The sequence below is a fragment of the Pelmatolapia mariae genome, linkage group LG13 (assembly GCF_036321145.2).
Source record: "Pelmatolapia mariae isolate MD_Pm_ZW linkage group LG13, Pm_UMD_F_2, whole genome shotgun sequence".
Taxonomy (NCBI): domain Eukaryota; kingdom Metazoa; phylum Chordata; class Actinopteri; order Cichliformes; family Cichlidae; genus Pelmatolapia; species Pelmatolapia mariae.
Window position 1 is genome coordinate 19,583,031 of NC_086238.1, and position 19,767 is coordinate 19,602,797.

Below are 19,767 nucleotides of genomic sequence, written 5' to 3' on the forward strand. Positions count from 1 at the left end.
GAATCTACAGCCCATTAAGTAGCTGCAATAAAGGGTGTCACATTTGCTCCACTCCAGGCCCAGTGGTCAAATTTTATAGCTGCTATTGAACTATAAGAAGCCCTTCACTGTGTGTTAATTAAATTTGTGAAGTGCTCCACAAACCCAAAGGATATAGCAGGCAGAGCAGAGGCAACCTAAAGTTTCACTTCTTCAGTGTTTCGCAGTATTATAGACTGCATTCAACGCTGTACCTGCCTGGAATAACAAATACAAGCATATCCCTGCTTGAGTCTGACTGAGGCAGTTCAGATCTTTTTGTGTTGATTGACTACCACAGGGTTTTACTTCTTATACAAAGCAAAACCGAAAGAAACAAAACCATCAGATTATACTTACATTGTGTAACATTCATAGTTTTTTTTTCAGTCACTGTTAATTGTATACACAGCACTTCATAGACATAGACTGTCTACTGGATACTCAGTAGAAGTTAAAATCATGAATGAATCAATAATTATGATCCAGTAACACACTATATATGATCGAAGAGACCTAAATACTTAAATAAAAAATATAAAGACACAAATTTCCTACATAGTTTTTATTTTTGTAATAATCCTCACCTTGCTTTTGGTCCATCCAAAAAGATTGATGTAGCCATCAATCAATAATTCTTAAAGTCCCATTTTAAAGACTTGAGTTGAGCATTTTCACAATTACCAACTTTCTATTTTGAAACTGGATGTGAGGAACAAGGTGTGGATGCGACTGTGAAATTGAGGACATTGCATAACTGTTGTCTAACAACGTGTGGCTGTCGAATCATTCTAAAAATGCACAAAATAAAGTTCATAGTATTTTCACTGTATTTGACACAGTATCCAAAACCAAGAGAAATGCCAAAATTTTTCTTTTTTTTGTTTCAAAAAGAAACATAAATGCAAGAGTTGGCAGCACACTTTGGGGGCAGAAATGTAAACAATCTTTAAAACTGTGAAATTTTGCTGTGACTAGCCTGGGATTATTCCTCAATTCCTAGGGTGTCCTTGGTTTGAGTGATGTAAATGTCTTCATTGGATGGTGAGCGTGAAGGTCTGTGGAGATAGGTTTTTTGTGACCATGTGGACCAATCTGTGAAGGTCCTATTTGGGGGCAGTTTAACAATTGGCTTCACTTTAATCCACTCCTGTAGAAAAATAATTCTAGAAATGTTCATGTTGGAAAGCTTGAACAGCTTCCTCAGAAGTTTATATTCACATAGACACATATTGTATGAAAGCTCATAATAACATTTAAGACTACTCAGTGGGATTGTTACCGTCATACAAAACCCAGCATGCGAGCTGTGGGCTGCAGTAGTTAGCCGCGACCAGTTAATGTTGTTATTATTATTATTTTGCTAACAATTTTGGAAAATACGTGTTTTCATGTACGCCTTGTTATAGTTCCACTATTTTCGGTTTTCTAGTCTTCTGCTAGCTAGCAGAAGTATTTTTTAAAACTACGCTACGTGGGCGCACTGAGAGCTGTTTTCCCCATTAAATCAGCTCGGCGTCTGTGCTTAGCTGTAGGCCCGGGACAGGACGGAGGCACCCGGCTAAAGGCTAAAAGCAGCTCAGAGGCTGTAATCCCCGGATGAAAAACCATCATGGCTGCCACTCGCTGAGCTGTCAAGCTCTCCACAAAAGAAAAGGTAAAAAAAAGAAAAAAAAGAAAAAAAAATTCAGAGACTACTAGTTAAACAGCTACGGCTTTATTAATGATTTATTCAACCGCTCGGGTCTTTGTGCAGTAAAAAGTCGACGCGAGATGAATAAACGGATGCGGTGTAACTTTGTTGGCACGCTTTGTATCCCTCAAGTTATTCCGTCTTTGTAAGCTCTTCTGCGTCACGTTAATTCAAATCAGTTAAACGCCGCCTCAGTTTTAACAGTTAGCTTGGTCGCCAAATTAAAAACACTCCTGTTTGTGCGATAGCGGAGAGACTCGGGTGCTACGGTTTTGTCTAACTTTATTCCCGAGGCGGTCGTTGTCTCTCTACAAAGCGAGTCTTGTCACTTTGTTGTGGTCAAGTCAAACTGCACAATGGCCGCGCAGCGCCCCTGTTTAATCTGCTGAAAAGTGCTAGCTCAGTCTATTCTTGTTTATGTGCGTCATTTATTTAATTTTTTGAGTCGAGAGGGATGTTTTTAGCTGCATCGCTTAGCATAGCACATATATGCTGGGTTTATGCAGCGCATGAAAGTTCATAAATGGAGCAGGTGGGTTTCCTGCACCTGGTAGTCGCAAATAGTTTATTATTATTGATATTATTATTGTACCATATGTGTAATTTTACATCCAGGTAGACACAGTTTGAACCATGGCCAGCAACAGGTGGACTTGTATTAAATTAGGATGCAGAGCAGGACAGTGAATGCAGCAGCTGTAAAATGATGAAGCACAGAGAATAAAGTACAGTATGACCAAATTGCTTGTGTTTTTCTGCACTTTCAGAAATCTGGAAAAAAACAAAATAAAACCATGGATTCGGTGGGTATCTGCACAGCAACATCTGCAGGAGATAATAAACAGCGTACCAACAATAAGAACAGAGACCGCCACAAACAGCTCCACCTCAGGAAGAATGCCGTTCAGCCCCTAGCTATGCAAAATGAAGATAAGCGTGGACCAAAAAAGATATCAGAGGAGTGGGAGCAGAGCACAGTGCGGCCTTCATCAAAGAAGCCCTCGCAGGAAGTGCCGCAAAGCCAGTGCGGGACAAATAACAGTGGGAATGCGCTCCAGTTCACCTGCTCTCAGTGCAGTGACAATTTGGAATATGTTCCCAAAGACTTAATGAGACACTTTGAGGAAAAACACAGAGGGATTGCCCCATTTTTTTCCTGTCATGTATGTAGTTTTAGCACAGACAAGTTCTCCTATCTTCAGGTCCACCTATTAAGCCACAAAGACACTTTTTCTAGCTGCAGCATATGCAATGATGACATTAGACGCACATGGCCTGAATTCAGTGCTCACCTGACTGCATATCACTGTCCAAACGGCAAATACTCATGTGAAATGTGCCAGAAATTCTCCACAGGTGATGTTAGAGTATTTTTAGAGCATGTGTACCTACATAATTTGGACCTGGAAGGAGCCGATGATCTGTTGGTGCACACAAAGGACGTGAATCAGCTATCAACTACTCAAAGGTTACACTGTCATCTCTGTGGCTTTGAGGCATCTCAGAAATGGTTGATAACTAAGCACATTAAGACTGCCCATATGTGCCAGAATGGCAACCAGAAGAAAAAAAGGAAGGCGGTTCATTCTCTAGCAATACAACCAAATGATACAATCCCCAATGTGAAGCCCAGAACAAGAAGTGCAGTTAGGGAAATGCGCTGGCTGACGCCGGACTGCCTTTCTCTGCCCGGGAAAGAATTCTTGGATAAATACTGCCATCTGTCAGATCCACAAACAACACTAGAGGAGACTCAACAGTTTCTGATGAAATCTGTCGCAGGAGAAACCGGTGACCAGAAATGGACCAAGGCCCTGAAAACTGTTCTGTCAAACATCCCGCAAGATATAAATCTTCTCCCCATGCAGGAGAACAGCATCGTGTCATCAGATCTTACTGTTCTGACGCTGAAGAACAAGATAACTGTAGCTCAGAACGGTGCCGCTTACGGCAAAAGGTTGAAAACGGTGGCATCGTCAGATAAGGAAGCTGAAAGTGCTGCTGGCGATGCTCAGTGCGTGGTCAGCCAAAATGGATGTCACTCGACTTTGAACGAGTGTGCTCCGTGTCTGCATGCTGAAAATAAACTACATAATGATGTCTCGGCATCAGCCCACACTGAGCCAACGGAGTGCACTCGCATCCAGGAAAACCGAGAGAATCAGGAACTAAAGATTGTTCAGGAAACTGAAGAGCATATTAAAAAGCTGGAGGGGCCTGTTTATGGTGATGGCAATCATGTTTCCAGTGATCTGAAATTGACAAAGGAGGCTGAGGAACAAATGCCCAAATATAAAGTCATGCCAAAAAACAAGAGGAAATGTCGACGGCGTAAAAGGAAGACCAGGTTTAAAAAAGCAAATGAAAGGTCACCAGAGCTGTCCTTAAAGATAGTATTGAAAAAAAATCCTGTGAAGGACAAGCAGTGGGTGTCACAAACTTCTTTGTCTCCATCAGAGGGCAGTGGCCAGCATGGACTGCAATATCCTCATACGGCAATGGAGGAGACTGTACAGATTGTCCAAACCGTGTGCCCATTAGAAGTACACCAGAAGAAATGGACCAAAGGTTCAGAGACTGAACTCTATGACCAATTTGAAGCCATTAGCTCAATTCAGCAATCAAAGCCAAAAGAGGACTTCACCCCAGGATGCACTGCAGAACCAAAAAGGTCTAGAAATATGACTGCAAACACGCCAGATCTACGTGAAGGTTTGATTCCGGCACATCAAGAACTGGAGGGCGATGCAGAGAAATTGCTGAACTTCATGGAAGTTGACAAGAGCATTTCAGCCCTTTGGATGAGTCCACCAAATCCAAAGGCTGGGTCAGTGACTGAAGCAAGACTTGAGAATGTAGGGCTCGAGCCATCGCAGAATGGCAGTCACTACCCTGAGTCGAATGATGAGATGAGTTCTGCTGCTGATGGAGTGTCTCCTCAAACCAGCGCCCAGTCTTCCTCTATTTCCCAACTGGCTCTTCCAACACGAGGTAAAATTAGAATTTCTACTTTCTCTACATAAAATGTTTGAAGATTTAATTTCCAATGGCATTTTATTCCCAATATTTGTAATTTTAAGTATGCTGAGTGTTTTTTACTTTTTATTTTGCAGATAAGATGGATTCTTGCTGTGGCCCATCTGCAAAGCTGAGTGATCGGAGCATTGAAGGGATGAAATTTGGAGAAGTGCCTGTAGACTCCTTTACAAACATCCTCAACAAAAACCATTCACCTGCTGGTAAATCCATCCAAGAAGAGCCCTCATCAGCCCCTGGCTGTCGGTGGCAGCCTGTCCCAAAAGATCTGGAGAGGACCTTGAAGTTGGTAGCCTTAAATCCCTCTCAGCTGGTAAAGCGTCCAACAGGAGACCAGCCTGTTGTAGTGCTAAATCATCCCGATGCTGACATCCCTGAGGTGGCCAGGATCATGGAAGTTGTGAACAGGTACAGAGGAGATGTGCAGAAGGTCATACTGTCACGCAGGACTCTGAACGCGCTCTCGGCTTTGAGCGGAGAGCTCCCTGTGGCAGACGACCGAACGGACGGCCGAACGGAAGCCGCGTGGAGCGGTAAAAACTCAGTGCAGGAAAGGTTCTCTTTGAAGTTCAAACTTCGCAGGCTGAGCAGGAAAAAGTACGAAATGGTGGGCGCGGTGTCTCCCAGCAGAGACGTCGTGACGAAGTTTCGCTGCTGGTTTTGCGGCAGGGTCTTCACCAGTCAGGAAATGTGGCTGGCCCACCGGCAGCGGCACCTGGTGGAGTGGAATAGGCCAAACTGTGAAAACTCTTAAATGTCGCACACACTGGATTTAAAAAAACAACAAAAAAAACCCCAACCCAAAGCAAACTAAAATAGTCTGGAAAAAGGTGAATTTGCAATATGAGAATGCAATAATGGAAACCGTTTTTATTTTTACATCTTAAAGGTTTTTTTGTTTTTTTTGATAAGAATCAAGTCATGCTTCCTGGAGGGTTCACATTCTCAGGGTATTTTTACCTATTGTCTCTCCCAGTCTGAGTAGCTTGATGCACCTCTTTTTGGAGATGAGTGATTATTTGTAAAGCCACAAGGAAGTGGCGTTGATAATTTTGTTCTTTGTTCTTGTTTGTCTTATTGTCTACGCAATAGCTTTATTTAAGGTGACATAAGTACACTGTTGTATGGAATCTTTATAGAACACTGTAATATGTATATTTGCCATACCATCTGTTTTACGGATCAGTTTATGTACGGGTAGGCTATACAGTGTGGTAGCTGTAATATTTATGTTTTTTCGAATGGGTCACAGGGACCCACAAGTTACTCAGATAAAACAAAACTGTGTTTAAAAAAAAAAAACAAACAAACAAAAAAAACAAAAACAAAAAACCCAATAAGCTGTTTTATGAAACATTTATTTATGATACTTAGGTTTAGCCTTTATGTGCTTCCTATATGCGTTTCCTCCCCAGGCCATTTGCAAAATAAGAGTATTTGCTTTTTTTGTTTCCTTTTGTATAAACTCCAAATTATGTTCAAATATAGTATTAACTGCAAGAGAATATTTTGATGCGTTCGTTCGTGCAGTGGGAGCTAATACACTGAGGACTACTTTCAAAACGTACCTGTGTTGTGTCATGTTCAGTGACAAATTGAGTTCTTAAAAAAATCAGACCTAGATTTTTGAACTTAAATAGGCCTCGATGATCTGATCATGATTTTTATTTAATGTAATTTTTTTGGTCCTCAGTACATTTCCTCTGTTTGACTTGAAATGATGATAATCTTATCCTTTGATTGCACTATGAAAGCAGGATATACATTTTCCGTTACCTCACCTTATCAGGCCGAAGCCTATGACAATCTCAACCGGTGTCCTACTGTGGCTCGACATTTCCTCGTGCAGCCGTGATCCCTCAGTATTCACAGAGAGAAAAGTGTGCCTGCTGTCTTGTGTTTGTTTGTCTGACTATTGAATGGATGTATGTATATAAATTGTGCATGAATCTCCGTTTCATAAGTGTGAATAATTCTTTTTCAGTTTAGCTTCTGAGATTTATAATTGTACATAGTCCCGCTAGAGGTACAATATATTATATAACCTGAGAATTTTTCACAAAGTGCCTAGGAATTATTTTTATGCAACAAATGTACACAAGTGTGATAGCATTACATGTTGAAGAGAGAATAAATGGAACACTTTGTCAGTTCCTGGTGGCATTTTGTTGTGACTGAATATACGAGACAAGAAAAGTTTTTTTTATTAAAACCAAATACACAACCTTGTAGAAATTGCTCCTTGAAGTATTGCTATCATAAACCTACTGCTTCCTGCTTCTTTCTGCTTACAGCAAAGCTGTCTCATTCCTCGATTCATTTTAAAACACTGTTTACCAACTGAGCATTAAAAAAAAAAGTGAATAAAACATGAGTTTAAAAGTTCTCTGTGTCTGTGCTACTTCAGCTCTGCATGGCCAGCAGTGCAGGCAGGTCCAGCGTGCAGTCCTTCCACCATCGAAGAAGGGGAAAAAGATAATGGGGCTGCTGCTCCTGCACAACATCCTAGCCACAGATTAAGGGTTGGGATGGGTTTGAATTTGTGTTGTCTGGCTGACACGCTTATTGAAATCCCATTGCGTGCTCCTGCGGTTTATTCTGAACCTGGTTGGTGTCCCCCATAGAGCTCAAAGTCCAGCTCTAGACACATTATAGTATTCTGTGTACATTATTTATGCCAATTCGGCAAGTTATAATTGTAGATTTACAGTTCGAGGTGTCATTGTGGACAATAGAAAAAGGATTGCTTTTCACACACAGTCAGTTTGGCAGAAATGCATACATAAAATCATATACAGTGTATAGTGTCAGACCGCTTGATACTGCATTAGGTCAAAAGGAAAAAAAATAATTATCACAAGTGAGGAATTCTGTCAAGTTCTCAGAAAATTGGGGAAAGACGATTCATTATCAGTGTAACACTGTGATGTCACATCACTCGCCAGGGTGTCAATCTAAATAATCTTTAACATAACACAATGGAAGCTTCCGTGTTGGTGAGGTTCTCATGCACACCCGCACTGGGTGACTCCTGTGCTTGTTTTGAAACAATCAAGCTCTGCACTCGGGTGTGTTTCAAACCTGCCTTTTTAAGTGACAGAGCAACAGCCCCAGTGACCTCTGTAAAGTCTGACAGCAAACACAGTGGACCGAGTCGCTTGGCACCAATCGCTCTGCTGTTTGGAGTCACTGAGGGTCGCCTAGGGCTTCACTGGGTAGCATAGCTTGGTGGCTTCCTTGGCATTGCTCTGACTGTCAATCAGCACCAGGGGGTTTCTCTGGTGGTTCTCAATGATCTTAGAGACGCTGCTGAAGTGCTGCAATGAGAAAAAACCCCCCACAAAGGAGGCTGTTCTGTTAGACTAAAGGAAAATGTTTACAGCATTAGGATGAGGCTTGAGACAATTTTAACCCTGTCCACCACTGTGTAGGTCTCTGTTTTAGGACATGGCCATGTCTTTATGCGTGCATGTTGATGCCATTTTTGAAAACGTATTTGAATGTGGCGCATTTTACAACAATGCTGCCTAAAGACAAAAATATATCTATGCCCAAAATGCTGACTTAAAGTAATTTAATTATATGCAAGTTTTTCATGTAGTTTTGTTACGTAAGTATAATGTGAAATGCTACATTTAATGGAATCGATTCCATTGATCAAGTGGAAGTAAAAGGTTCTTGAGGTTTGCTGGAGGTTTTTTTTTTTTTTTTTTTTTAAATCTCATGCTGGCCAGATCTCATGATGAGCAGGATTTTGGAATTTTCATAAGACTCTCATATCATTGCTCTTTTTTGGCCACAGACTTGTGGCACTATAAATTAATGGTAAGGGTAAATGGACTGATACTTATGTGTTGCCTTTCTACTCAATTTAAGCAATCAAAACACTTTCTACAAGTGTAATTCACTCAGTCACACACATTTATACAGCTCTTATCTATGTCTAAGAACCTTTTTCTAACATTCACACACAAACTCGATGCTTTGACTAATGGACTGCGGATTAACCTACCAACTATCTATCTACTATCTAGCCACAGCGGCCAACTTCACAAATCACTGGATGACCCTTTAGGTGAAAAAACAAGCTAATAGGTAGAAACCGTTTTAATAATAATAATAATGTCTACAGTTTGTAGGCCCTGGGGCCAAGTGAGTTAAACGAACTTGTTAAAAAGGCTTTAATATGGGATCTTTCATTTAGGAAGTTTATTCAAAAGGGAAATTTGCAAAAATGTGATTTATTTTTTAAGCAGACAGTCATAGTGTTGTTGTTTCTTTAATATGAGTCTAATAATTATTAATAAAGCAGGGTACCTTTTTAATTCATAACACTACTGATTAAATTGGAAAATCTTTTTGGTTTATGTAGCTTGAAAAAGGAATAATACCCCCTAGCTTTTGCCTGACACACAAGAGCCCACGAGGGCTCACAAGCCAATATACCTCTGGTGCTGGTCCTAAGCCCAGATGAAAGGGTAGGGTTTCATCATCAGGAAGGACAGCCAGCACATAACCTGTGCCAAATCAGCTAGGCAGATCATTTGCTTGGGAAAATGATATCTTTGGGTAAGACACAAACCCAAGTTGCTCTCAATGCATCCATCGGAGCATAAATGTGTGTGAACGTTAGATAAAAAACACTTACGTAGGAAAACGCACAGAAAAATATGCTTGTGTGAATGAGGCAAGTCGTATAAGGTGTTTAGGTAGTGTAGAAAAACACTATATAAAAAATCAGTCCATTTACCATAAACACTGTAAGTAAGCAGAAAATTTCCAAACATTTTGAAAAGTAGACATTTAAATAACAAAATGAATTCTAACCGAATTCCCAGCTATAGCCATATTTCTTTAGCATTTACTCTACTATTTTTGAGCATGCTTACTATCCACATCCTATTTAGAATTTCTTAAATGTGGGTTAAATAAGGCATAAAGTATATCTGTTTTTATTTATTGTACCAATTAGTGCAGTAAATAGTAGTAAATAGTAAGTATTGTGGTATTTGCTACACTAATGTGTTACCTCTATAGTGTTGGGCACTTTTAGTGTCGCAATTCTGACAAACAGCGGCCTAGACAGGCATAAAAGGGCTCTTACTAAAGTACAGATACACTTAAACTGAACAGACCTATCGAAGACATATATTTACCTCTTCCCCTTTCTTCTCTCTTCCCAGAGCATACTGCTGAGTGCTTGGTATATAGCGGATCGGGATGTTGTACACTCTGCCATTGTAAAACACCACTAACGTATACGGCTGCTGTGCGTCATGACCAGAGCTTTTTCTCACCATAAACGCTCCGTCCTGAAACAGAAAAAGCTCAGAGTCAAACCCAGATTACATAAATGACGGCTCAGCAGCTCTTTCTTCTCACCAATAAGATTCTCACTTTATTCGAGCGAAACAAGGCATCGTCAGCATTTTTACGGTCGCACCCACTGGCATACCAGGGTTTCCTATAGATGTCTGCATCCTGAAATAAAGTGAAGGGAAATGAGGGTTACAAATGTATTCCGAAAAAAATCTTTGAAGTCTACTGTTTTAAGAGCACACCTTATCTTGATCTCCTGTGTCATTTTCAGGAGGCTCTGTGAAAATAAACGGTAAGAATTTATGTCATTTTACATTGAAGTGCAAAATTCCCGTGTATGTGGATGTGAGACACAAGGGGGGGCCGCACTTACTTGGGGAGGTAAACTGTGGAATAGGAATTCTGCAAGACAGAGTCCACAAACAGAGCAGACGTCAGTGAGTGCACAGTACAAAGCTTTGCTTAAAGACAGTTTTTACCACTTACTTTGGTCGCTGAAAGTCCAGCGTAAAAGCTTTTGGAGGAGTCTTCTGTTCATTATGAGCCAAAGGCAGTGTTTTGCCTTGAAAAATACAGACATGCTGAAATTAGTCTGCTTACTGTTTAGGAATAAGTAAAATATAAAGACAATTTTTCAGTAATCAACAGCTTGTAAAAATTGGTCAAAAAAGCAGTTTCAGTCTTAAACTGTATATTTAACCCCTTTTAACTAGAATAGATTTAATGTGAAAATCTGTAAATGACAGTAAAATCTACTACAGTCCAACTCGTCTGTCAATCTTATGCACTGTTTGTGCTGCTTGTGTGCTTCTGCAATTAAGTGATAATAGGAAAGCAAGTGGAAACCACAGAGGAAATGAGATGTGTGCTACAGCTGTGCACACAATTATGGAAGCAGATTGCACTAATTGGCTGATTGTCCAGTGTTTATTAAAGGCTCAGTCAGGTGTGGCTAATAATGGGAATTAATTAAAAGACTTACTTTCAAAGTCCTTTGCTTTTAAATCTGGCCTCTGGAATGAAAGTCATATTTAGTATTTCTTTCATCGTCATCAGTGAAAGTGAGTACTGTTGACAGGGATGAGTGTATTATATGAAAAACTAGACATTTAATCAGATAATTATAATATTCTAGCATTGTGTGCATTGCTTTCATTTAAATTAAATTCCTACCGGTCCTAGAGGTGGTTTTGGTGACCTCCTGTGGAAAACAATGAAATGATCACTTATTCTACTCTTTGAGCTCATAGCTTTATGTTAACTGAAATAATGTTAGGGTAAGTGATGCTTACTCTCTGGGTATAGGTTTAGGTAGACGTGGAGGACGATTTCTCCCAGGACCTAGAAGAGCAAATACAAAGCAGTTATATGAGTGTATTACCAGGTACCCCATACAGTTTAAATGCTAGTTATGTCAGTATTTTTGAAATTATAAATTAGTCATTCCATCATAGAAAAGTGATTTGTCACTTGAGAGTGGCGTTCTTTACACCACTGCATCTGACGCTTTTTACTTTGCCTGATCTTGACTAATACGAATTACCTGAACTGCAACCTTTGATCCTGTTTGTGGTGTAATGCCTTTTGTAGCAGTTCAATGGATTAACTTACAGATAGCAAGGATTACAGTAGTACTCCTTAAAAGGTTTGTGCTTCAACTTTGTTGAGTGAAAGTCTAGTATCATATCAGTAGGTTATCGAGCACTGATCAACATTTATTTGCGTCTGTAACTGTACCATGTTTGGGTGTAGCTTTCTACTGAGCTTGCTAGTGTTAGCTTAGCACTCAAGCCACCTGTATATGGAAAGTTCTGGCCCTAAAAACCAACGTGGCAGCAGCCAAAATGGTAAAATTAAAAATTTGTTCATAAAGGTCACATAGACCTGAAAGCCCACTGATGACACCCAAAGTGCACATTGACAGAATTATTTCCATAGCTAAGTAGCACCCATTATTTACACTATGTAGGTGGTGTAACATTGGAAAATTGTAAATTCAAGAGACACCTTCATTAATGCAAATACAGTGGGTTACAACAAAGTGCTAACCTTTGGCTATACTAAAGAACAAGAAGGCCAGATCATACTTGCCACAAAACATCTAAAAGAGCCTGCATGGCACTAAAACCAGTTATTTGGACAGATTAAACTGCGATTAATTCCTATAATAAAGATCAGAAGAGGAAAGTATGAAGACGGAGAGAAACAGCTGGGATCCAAGCATGCCACATTATTTGTCATACTTGGTGGAGGCAATGTTATGGCATGGTCATGCATGGCTGCCAGTGGAAATGGGTCACTAGTGTTTTTTAAAGATGTGGCTACTGATAGAAGTAACAGGATGGATTGTGATGTGTAGAGGACTGGCTATACTCTCAGATTGAGCCAAATGCTAAAAAACACCTCACAGTGCAAATGGATAATCACCCAAACCATACTGCAAAAGCAACTTAAGAGGTTCTCAAGGCAAAAACTTGGTATATTCTTCGAACGTCAAGTGAGTTGCATGATCCCAACCTAATAAAGCATTTTTTTCAGTTACTGAAAATAGATCGGAGTGAAAAAAATGAACAAAAACTCAACAAATTACAGTGGCAAAGCATCTTAAAGGAATAAACACAGCATTTGGTGATGTTCATGGTTTCTAGCCTAATGGGAGGTACTAAATTAAAGATTTTAATCCAAGTATTAAAATCAATACTTGCATATAAAAAGAGTTTTTCCAAACAATTTTGGGTGCTTGAAAAATTGCTCTAATTCTTAAATTCTTAGTTAATATATCTTTTTTCTAAAAAACCTTGAATGCACTTTAACATAATTATTGTTTGGTTTAAAATCCATTGTGTTGGTGTACAGAGGCAAAACTACAAAATGTGTTGCTCTGTCCAATAAGTTATATATACCTAACACAGTGTGCATACAGGCAGTTTGTTCATAATGACACAGAGCAGGGGACCTTATCATAAAATGGAACACCTAATCTAAAACTCCATCACTTTGATAAGCAGTGAAACATTTCCAAGGTCTTTCAGGTGAACCCTGCCACAGCAATAGTACTAGTACATATTACTGGCCTTTCTGAACAAATAGTTCTTTTATTTCATTTCATACTCACTATCATCTGGATCGCAAACTTCATATTCATCCCCATCAGTTGTCTCCTGGACCTGCATAATAACAACACCAATCCATTGGTATCCTTCTTAATGTCCAGTATCTTTTATGCGCCTTAAAAATTTGTAATCACTTACATGCGTGGGAGATTTCCTCATGTTCACTCTAAAAAACAAGAAGAAGAAAGAGAAATCTCCAAAACATCACTATACGTCAAATATTAGAATAGAATGTAATGACAAAGTATTGGTCATGCCATAATTTGAGTCTTGGTAGTCGTACCTGGGGCTGGGTTTTGGTGGTAAAGATGGTGAGTGTTTTGCTGGGGTTGGACATAATCTAAAAGAAAAATCCAAGGAAATGATTAATAGTTGCAGTCAAAATAATTTCTAAATACTGTTATTTATTTGTTATTTATAACAAGTACTTTATAACAGAGTGCTCAGATAATTTACTCGAGTAAAAGTACCAATATTAAATAAATTTAACTGTTAGCCATACAGTTAAATTTAGTATAAACAATTCCTTGGAGAATTAGGCATTAGTGATACATAGGCCTGGTTAGTTTTTAGAGTTGCAAAACAGTTTTATCTCTTTGGGGCTTGAAGGGTAGCAAGGTTAGGAACACTGATTTAACATTTAACTACTTGTTATAATATTAAATGCATGTTCTTAAATATATCAAGTCAATAACAAAGTACTGAAAAAGTAAAAGTGTTACAAAAATGTGGCAATAAAAAAACTACTATCTAAGAATCTTAATATTACACTTATATACAGTACTTGAGTAAATTTACTTTGTTACATTCCACCACTGATTTGGACGTCTGTCTACATGAATGAATGTAACTCTGGAAAGTATTAAACTAACCTGCTTCCTGGATGAGCTGGAGAATTGTCCTGTGAGGGTAGCATAAAATGCAAACAGTGTTCAGCTTGAAGTATTCAAGTATTCATGTAAAAAAATGTGTAATTACATTTTACATAAACGTCCTACCTCTTTGTCAGGAACTTCATAGAAATCTGAAAAATAACCACAGCATCAATTAGGCAGGCAGCAGAACCAAAAAAGCCACCTTTTGGTGCTGGTTTACATCTGCCTCTTCGGCTGCTTTTTAACTATCCTTTGCATGCATTTACTAATAACCTGTTAAATACAAAAGTCACGACAGAACCGGTACTTCTTTTTTGTTCTTGCCTTTAGGCTGGAAAAGCAGATTGACGCAGTTGCGTGTAGTTTGCACGGAAGGTGCCAAATAAAACTGTGAAAAAAGTTACACTTAAACCAGAAAAAGAATTTACCATTTACCACTGCTCAGCTAATCGTTAGCGTTTGCAGATAACCGACTTCTTACATGCAAACTATGGGTCACCGCAGCAATCTGCTATCGACTAAATTACTCACAAGGTTTTTTGTGCAGCACTTTCTTTGTAACGCTTATCACATCTTTCCCTTGTGGGGAGTGGTTTTTATTAAAACCAATATTGTGGACAACTCTGAAGCAACTACATCATGTGAGATACATGCCTCTATTCAGAGGATAACCATGAGATGTGGTTGGTTCATTACCCTCTAATATTTTATAACTTTTCATCTGAATCCTCCCTTAGTTATGTTGCAATAGGTGTAGGTTGCTGGGGGATTCCCATGATGCATAGAGAGGTCTGTGCACTGAATAATACTTGTTATTAATCTCTGTCTGTCTTCCTTCTCTCACCCCGACTGGTCGTGGCAGATGCCCGCCCCTCCCTGAGCCTGGTTCTGCCAGAGGCCCTTCCTGTTAAAAGGGAGTTTTTCCTTCCCAGTGTTGCCAAAGTGCTTGCTCATAGGGGGTCATATGATTGTTGGGTTTTTCTCTGTATATATTATTGTAGGGGCTACCTTACAATATAAAGCACCTTGAGGTGACTGTTGTTGTGATTTGGCGCTTTATAAATAAAACTGAATTAAATTGAACTGAACTGAATCTAGTGCATAGTGAGGCTCTAATTTTAATAAGCTTGATAATTTGGTTTACAAAACACATGCACAACTTGTTTACTACTAAAAAAAATATAGTAAGATAGAACAACAAAGCAGCCTAGCCTCTAATCGCTAACGTTTCGACAAGGGCCCAAACTAATGTTTTTGCAACAAGAGGTAATAGCACACTACATGTTGTCAAGCTGACATTAGCGTTTGGCAGCAGATACTAATCAAGTACAAAATCATTTACACCTTTTGTTGCATCATCGTATGAGTAAAGTCCCATGACAATGAGGTGCACAGTTTGCACCGCTGCAACTTTACAGCTGGGCTTCGTTCACGATGTTAGTAAAGCACAGCTTAACTGCTTGCACATGTAAAGTGTATTCACTCAGAAATGAATGTACATTGCACTTGGCGCAAACCGTTTTAACCCATTAATCTTGCCTTGTATTACAGTGGTCCCTCGGTATAATGTGGTTCACCTTTTGCAGCTTCGCTGTTTCGCAGATTTTTTTTGTGTGTAATTTTGTACGTTTTTTTCTTTTTTTCTTTCTTCTTCTTTTTTTTTTACAGCACATTGTATTCTGCGTTCTGATTGGCTGTAGACCATTGCCAGTCAATCTCGTGCCGTGTCTCCTGCACAGTACAGAATGTGTTCAGCTTGTCAAATTTACATAAATCTTAATAAGCTAGCAGTGTGACTCGGAAGTGCTGTACTGTATGTTTGTTTTCTCCCCAACAAACAACAATGTTGACGAGACGTTTTGCACCGTCAAAGGCAACCGTGGGTGCCTTTGGTTTCATTCTATAATACTGGACTTATTTTTCTACCAAGGTTAGAACTTTGAAAGTGTTTAAACAAGAGAGAAAAGTGTGAAAATGTTCATGCCTGTGTGAGAAAGGTGTATAAAGTGTGTAGTGAGGGGTTTTACAGCCTTAAAACATCTATAATAATTGTAAAAAATAAAGTTGGCTATTTCGCGGATTTCACCTATTCCGAAATACGTTTAGGACGTAACCCCCGCGATAAACAATGGAACACTGCACACCCCTCTGGCTTGTGCTTTACCCACCGGGACTCGGAGTCCGCTGTGGTAACTTGGGAAGGTCTCTTGTAGCTTTGTTCCCACTGTTCCCTGGGTATGAGGAAAAGCATAGAAAGGATTGTTATTATTTTTCCTGTAACTATTTGTATTTTATGTTGTTTTCTGGTTTAATTCAAATTCCAGCTGTTATTCAGCATATTGCAAAGCACAGATCTTTTTTTTCTTCTCTATGTTTGACTTGTAGCTTACTGCTAGTAGAATTCTCTGAAGGTTCTATATAGTTGTCATCGTCATCTGGATTTATGTAGTCCTCCTAAAAAGCAACAGAGGCAACATCCCCACATTCGTTGGAAGATATTTTGAAATATGTAGTGAAATGTAACTGAAATGACACATCAAAGTGGTCTTACTTCATCACTTCCCATGTTTGGGGGTTCAGGGGGTAGCTCTTTGAACTTAGTTGGGCGGAGGGGCTTCTTGGGTGGCCGCTTGGGTGGGCTGTCTGAAAAGGAGAAGCAGAACCAGAAAAAGGGACATCATTTGCATGAAGACAGCTTGGTGTATTGCGACTCAATGTGTGTTTGTCACACTTCTGCAGAAAGGTAGGGATGACTGCAAAAGAGTGAGTTTCAAGGCTATAGAAACTTTATAAAAAGAACTAAACATTGCGTAAATTTTCAAAAGCATCATCAGTGAAACAAAAAAAAAAAGCAAAGAAAAAAAAGTGTGTATGTATAGTGACAAAAAAGGTAAGTTCTATTAAAACAAAAAAAGGTCAAAGGACTACTGACCGACATACTCGCCCCTTGGGAAGGAACCAGAGGGAGGTGCGGTGAAGACTCTGTGGCTAGGAGGAGGTTCGTAGCTGTCGTCATCACGTGGATCCTCATATGTGTCATTGTCCTGGAATAAACATGCTTTTAATAGCAAGTGTATCAGCAAGCGCAAGAATCATGTAAAATGAGCATTTTTCTAACTTACGTAATCAGAATCCGACAGATGATCGTCGCTTTCTCTGTGGTCATCTGTAAACACAGAGGTTTAAGGCATTTTCGTAACAAAGAGGAAGAAATCAAGATGTGTAAACGCAATCTTTGCAATTGTTGCTGTTATTAAAGCCAGATTTCTAAAAACAGTAAAACCTGGCAACCAACGAAACTCAGCAGGTGTTAGAGCACAATTTTAGAGTAAAACCTCAAAACTCAGTGTTTCTGTTGTGGAGCCAGTGATGTGTGTCTCCTCACCTCTTGAACTGTAGACTAAATTCTCTCAGTTGTTTAAAATGATGCAATTTTATCATTCTGTATTTTTACACTTTACTGACTTTTTTTGTGTAAGTTTTATGCAATTAAACAAAGAGGTTATCAAGCCAATATCTGAAAACAGGTGATTTGACTGAGCTGCAGTTTGTTTAATAGTAAATTTGTACCTTTAAGCATGGACACGGAGGCAAAAAATCAAAGATGTAAGTTAAAAAATAATAATCCAGCCTGATGACTTGTAATTCAAATGTAAACGTTTATGTCTATTGTGGTGATAGAGTTCAGGAGATTATTTCATAGAAAGCTAGCAGGTATCGGCAAATCAAAACTGGAGAGTGATAGCTAACTTCTCTTCTTTCAAAATGTCAAATTTGTGTTTCTAGAGTTAAAAATACACATGGCTGTATGTGTACAGATTGATTTCTTTAAAAGTTTCCATTCCTACAGTTGCACAAAGGAGACACGTGGGACAAAGTCTGAAACCCCCACGCTGTACAAAAAGTAAAAATCCCGTCCAAGATCATCAGTAGTCAAAAGAAACTTTGTGAGTCTTAATGAGATGAGTCAGAAAGGTCAAAGTTATTTTTTTTGTAGCAAGTGTCCCATTGATGTCTCTGTACTGGGATAGGAATAACACAAGGAGCACTCCTCAGGGGAATCTTTGTGCCCTGTACAGACATGTAGATTACAGTGACCTACAGTAACTCCTTCAGTGTACTATATGGGCTAATGACTCAGTTCTTACCTCTGTAGTCTCTCGCCGGCACTGTGGGCACCGGTTTGTTTGTCAGCCTGTCACACACACACACACACACACACACACACACACACACACACACACACACACACACACACACACACACAAACGCTGTCATTAGACAACTCGACAGTGAAACAAATTGCACTTTCAAATATTAAAGCAAAATCATTGACCACTTCAACTTAAACAAATGTGTGTTCACTTCATGAAGGCTGTAAAACCACAAAAGGATGACACGCACAAATGCAGTTAGCAGTCTTTTGCGCACATAAGACACGAGTTGAATAAATGGCCTTTGTGTGTCAGTTTCTATCCTTAGCGTGTTTTGAGGGGACTCATTTCAGGAAAGGAAAGTGAGAGAGATGCCATCTGTTTTAGTTATTTTTGCTTTGCGTCTCTTTTTCCAACGGTTGTGAAAGAGGAATCGATGTTCTCCACTGGTGCATGTACACAAACCGCATGGACTTTTTTTTTTTTTTTTTGCTTTTAGATCACCAGGCTGTTTTTTTTCTTTGACTGTAGCAGGACAGATAAATTGAACAACTATGTAACTTTCCAGAAAATCAAAGCTTTCATTCTAAGAAACTGACCTTTTTAGTTTATTCAAGAAGCTGCCATCATTTTTCTTGATATCTTGAACAATCTTCTGAAGCTGCCTGGAAAGCAAACATAAGGTTTCATACAGAAGTCATAAATAAATGCAGTTGACATGCACATGTAATTTGTCTTGTTTCTCAGCTTAAAAAAGTACTTTCTAAAGAAGCATTCACATAAGTTCCTTATTTCACTTTTCAGCCAGGGTTTAGAGGCATTTTGCTGAATACACTGAATACAAGTCTATCTGGACATTTTTGTAGTTTTACAGTGTTTTGTAATGAATTGCAGGACATATTACCAAGCAGAACATAAAAAAATAAATACATTAAAAAAAAATCATAGCTTTGTTTTTCTTTTTTTGTTGCTAATTAAACTCCTTGTACATTTGAAACAAACCAAAAATTGGCTTAAAGCAACAACGCTCATGCAAAAGTTACACTAAAACCCAGCTTCTTACCGGATCTTTGCTGTGGCAGGAGCAGCCAGTTTACCTAACGTATCCATGTTCATGTTTGATCCAAAAGTTTACATTTTTTGGGCCACATTCCTGTCATGCGGTAAAGGTCGACTGCCGAATTGTTCGCAGAATTGTAAATGAACCCTGCCTTTGTTTAGTCACGTCCTTCTCACACAGGGGAGGGAATTTGCTTGAGCCACCTCTGTCAGACAAATCACTTCTCTTTTCCACTCCCCTTCCACACACACACACACACACACACACACACACACACACACACACACACGCACACACACACACACGCACACACACACACACACGCACACACACACACACACACACACACACACACACACACACACACACACTCAAAAATAGGTTTCAGTGGCCATACTTTCAGCAGCCCTCTTACATCACATCTGTCTTGACTCACTTCAATTCCACCCTTCCAAACACTGATATTTTACCAACTGCAGATAACTTCATATACAGGAAA

General features: G+C 39.3%; 2 protein-coding genes across 2 annotated transcripts; one reads left to right on the top strand and one right to left on the bottom strand.

Moving 5' to 3' along the window:
- The first annotated feature begins 1,572 nt into the window (after positions 1 to 1,572).
- Positions 1,573 to 7,132, top strand: LOC134639932 (uncharacterized). Its single transcript, XM_063491450.1, has 3 exons — positions 1,573 to 1,675; positions 2,479 to 4,702; positions 4,825 to 7,132. Exons 2-3 carry the CDS (start codon positions 2,506 to 2,508, stop codon positions 5,499 to 5,501), a joined length of 2,874 nt encoding a protein of 957 aa, XP_063347520.1. The 5' UTR covers positions 1,573 to 1,675; positions 2,479 to 2,505; the 3' UTR covers positions 5,502 to 7,132.
- Positions 7,133 to 7,238: 106 nt separating this feature from the next.
- blnk (B cell linker) lies at positions 7,239 to 19,383 on the bottom strand. The gene is made up of 22 exons (XM_063491451.1): positions 19,272 to 19,383; positions 18,808 to 18,873; positions 18,203 to 18,249; positions 17,177 to 17,220; positions 16,987 to 17,098; positions 16,606 to 16,697; positions 16,445 to 16,508; positions 16,223 to 16,285; positions 14,178 to 14,203; positions 14,052 to 14,080; positions 13,463 to 13,519; positions 13,318 to 13,345; positions 13,182 to 13,233; positions 11,359 to 11,407; positions 11,240 to 11,267; positions 11,049 to 11,079; positions 10,553 to 10,628; positions 10,440 to 10,468; positions 10,309 to 10,343; positions 10,145 to 10,228; positions 9,904 to 10,059; positions 7,239 to 8,064 (listed from the first exon to the last, which is right to left on the bottom strand). Exons 1-22 carry the CDS (start codon positions 19,322 to 19,324, stop codon positions 7,948 to 7,950), a joined length of 1,338 nt encoding a protein of 445 aa, XP_063347521.1. The 5' UTR covers positions 19,325 to 19,383; the 3' UTR covers positions 7,239 to 7,947.
- Positions 19,384 to 19,767: the final 384 nt, after the last annotated feature.

Excerpts from the sequence above, each read along its gene's own strand:
- LOC134639932 (XM_063491450.1), top strand. The coding sequence starts at position 2,506 with ATGGATTCGGTGGGTATCTGCACAGCAACATCTGCAGGAGATAATAAA. Across the intron at positions 4,703-4,824 it reads ACTGGCTCTTCCAACACGAG|ATAAGATGGATTCTTGCTGT; the intron begins GTAAAATTAGAA and ends TTTATTTTGCAG.
- blnk (XM_063491451.1), bottom strand. The coding sequence starts at position 19,324 with ATGAACATGGATACGTTAGGTAAACTGGCTGCTCCTGCCACAGCAAAG. Across the intron at positions 17,221-18,202 it reads GCCGGCGAGAGACTACAGAG|ATGACCACAGAGAAAGCGAC; the intron begins GTAAGAACTGAG and ends CTGTGTTTACAG. Across the intron at positions 14,081-14,177 it reads ATGAAGTTCCTGACAAAGAG|GACAATTCTCCAGCTCATCC; the intron begins GTAGGACGTTTA and ends CTACCCTCACAG.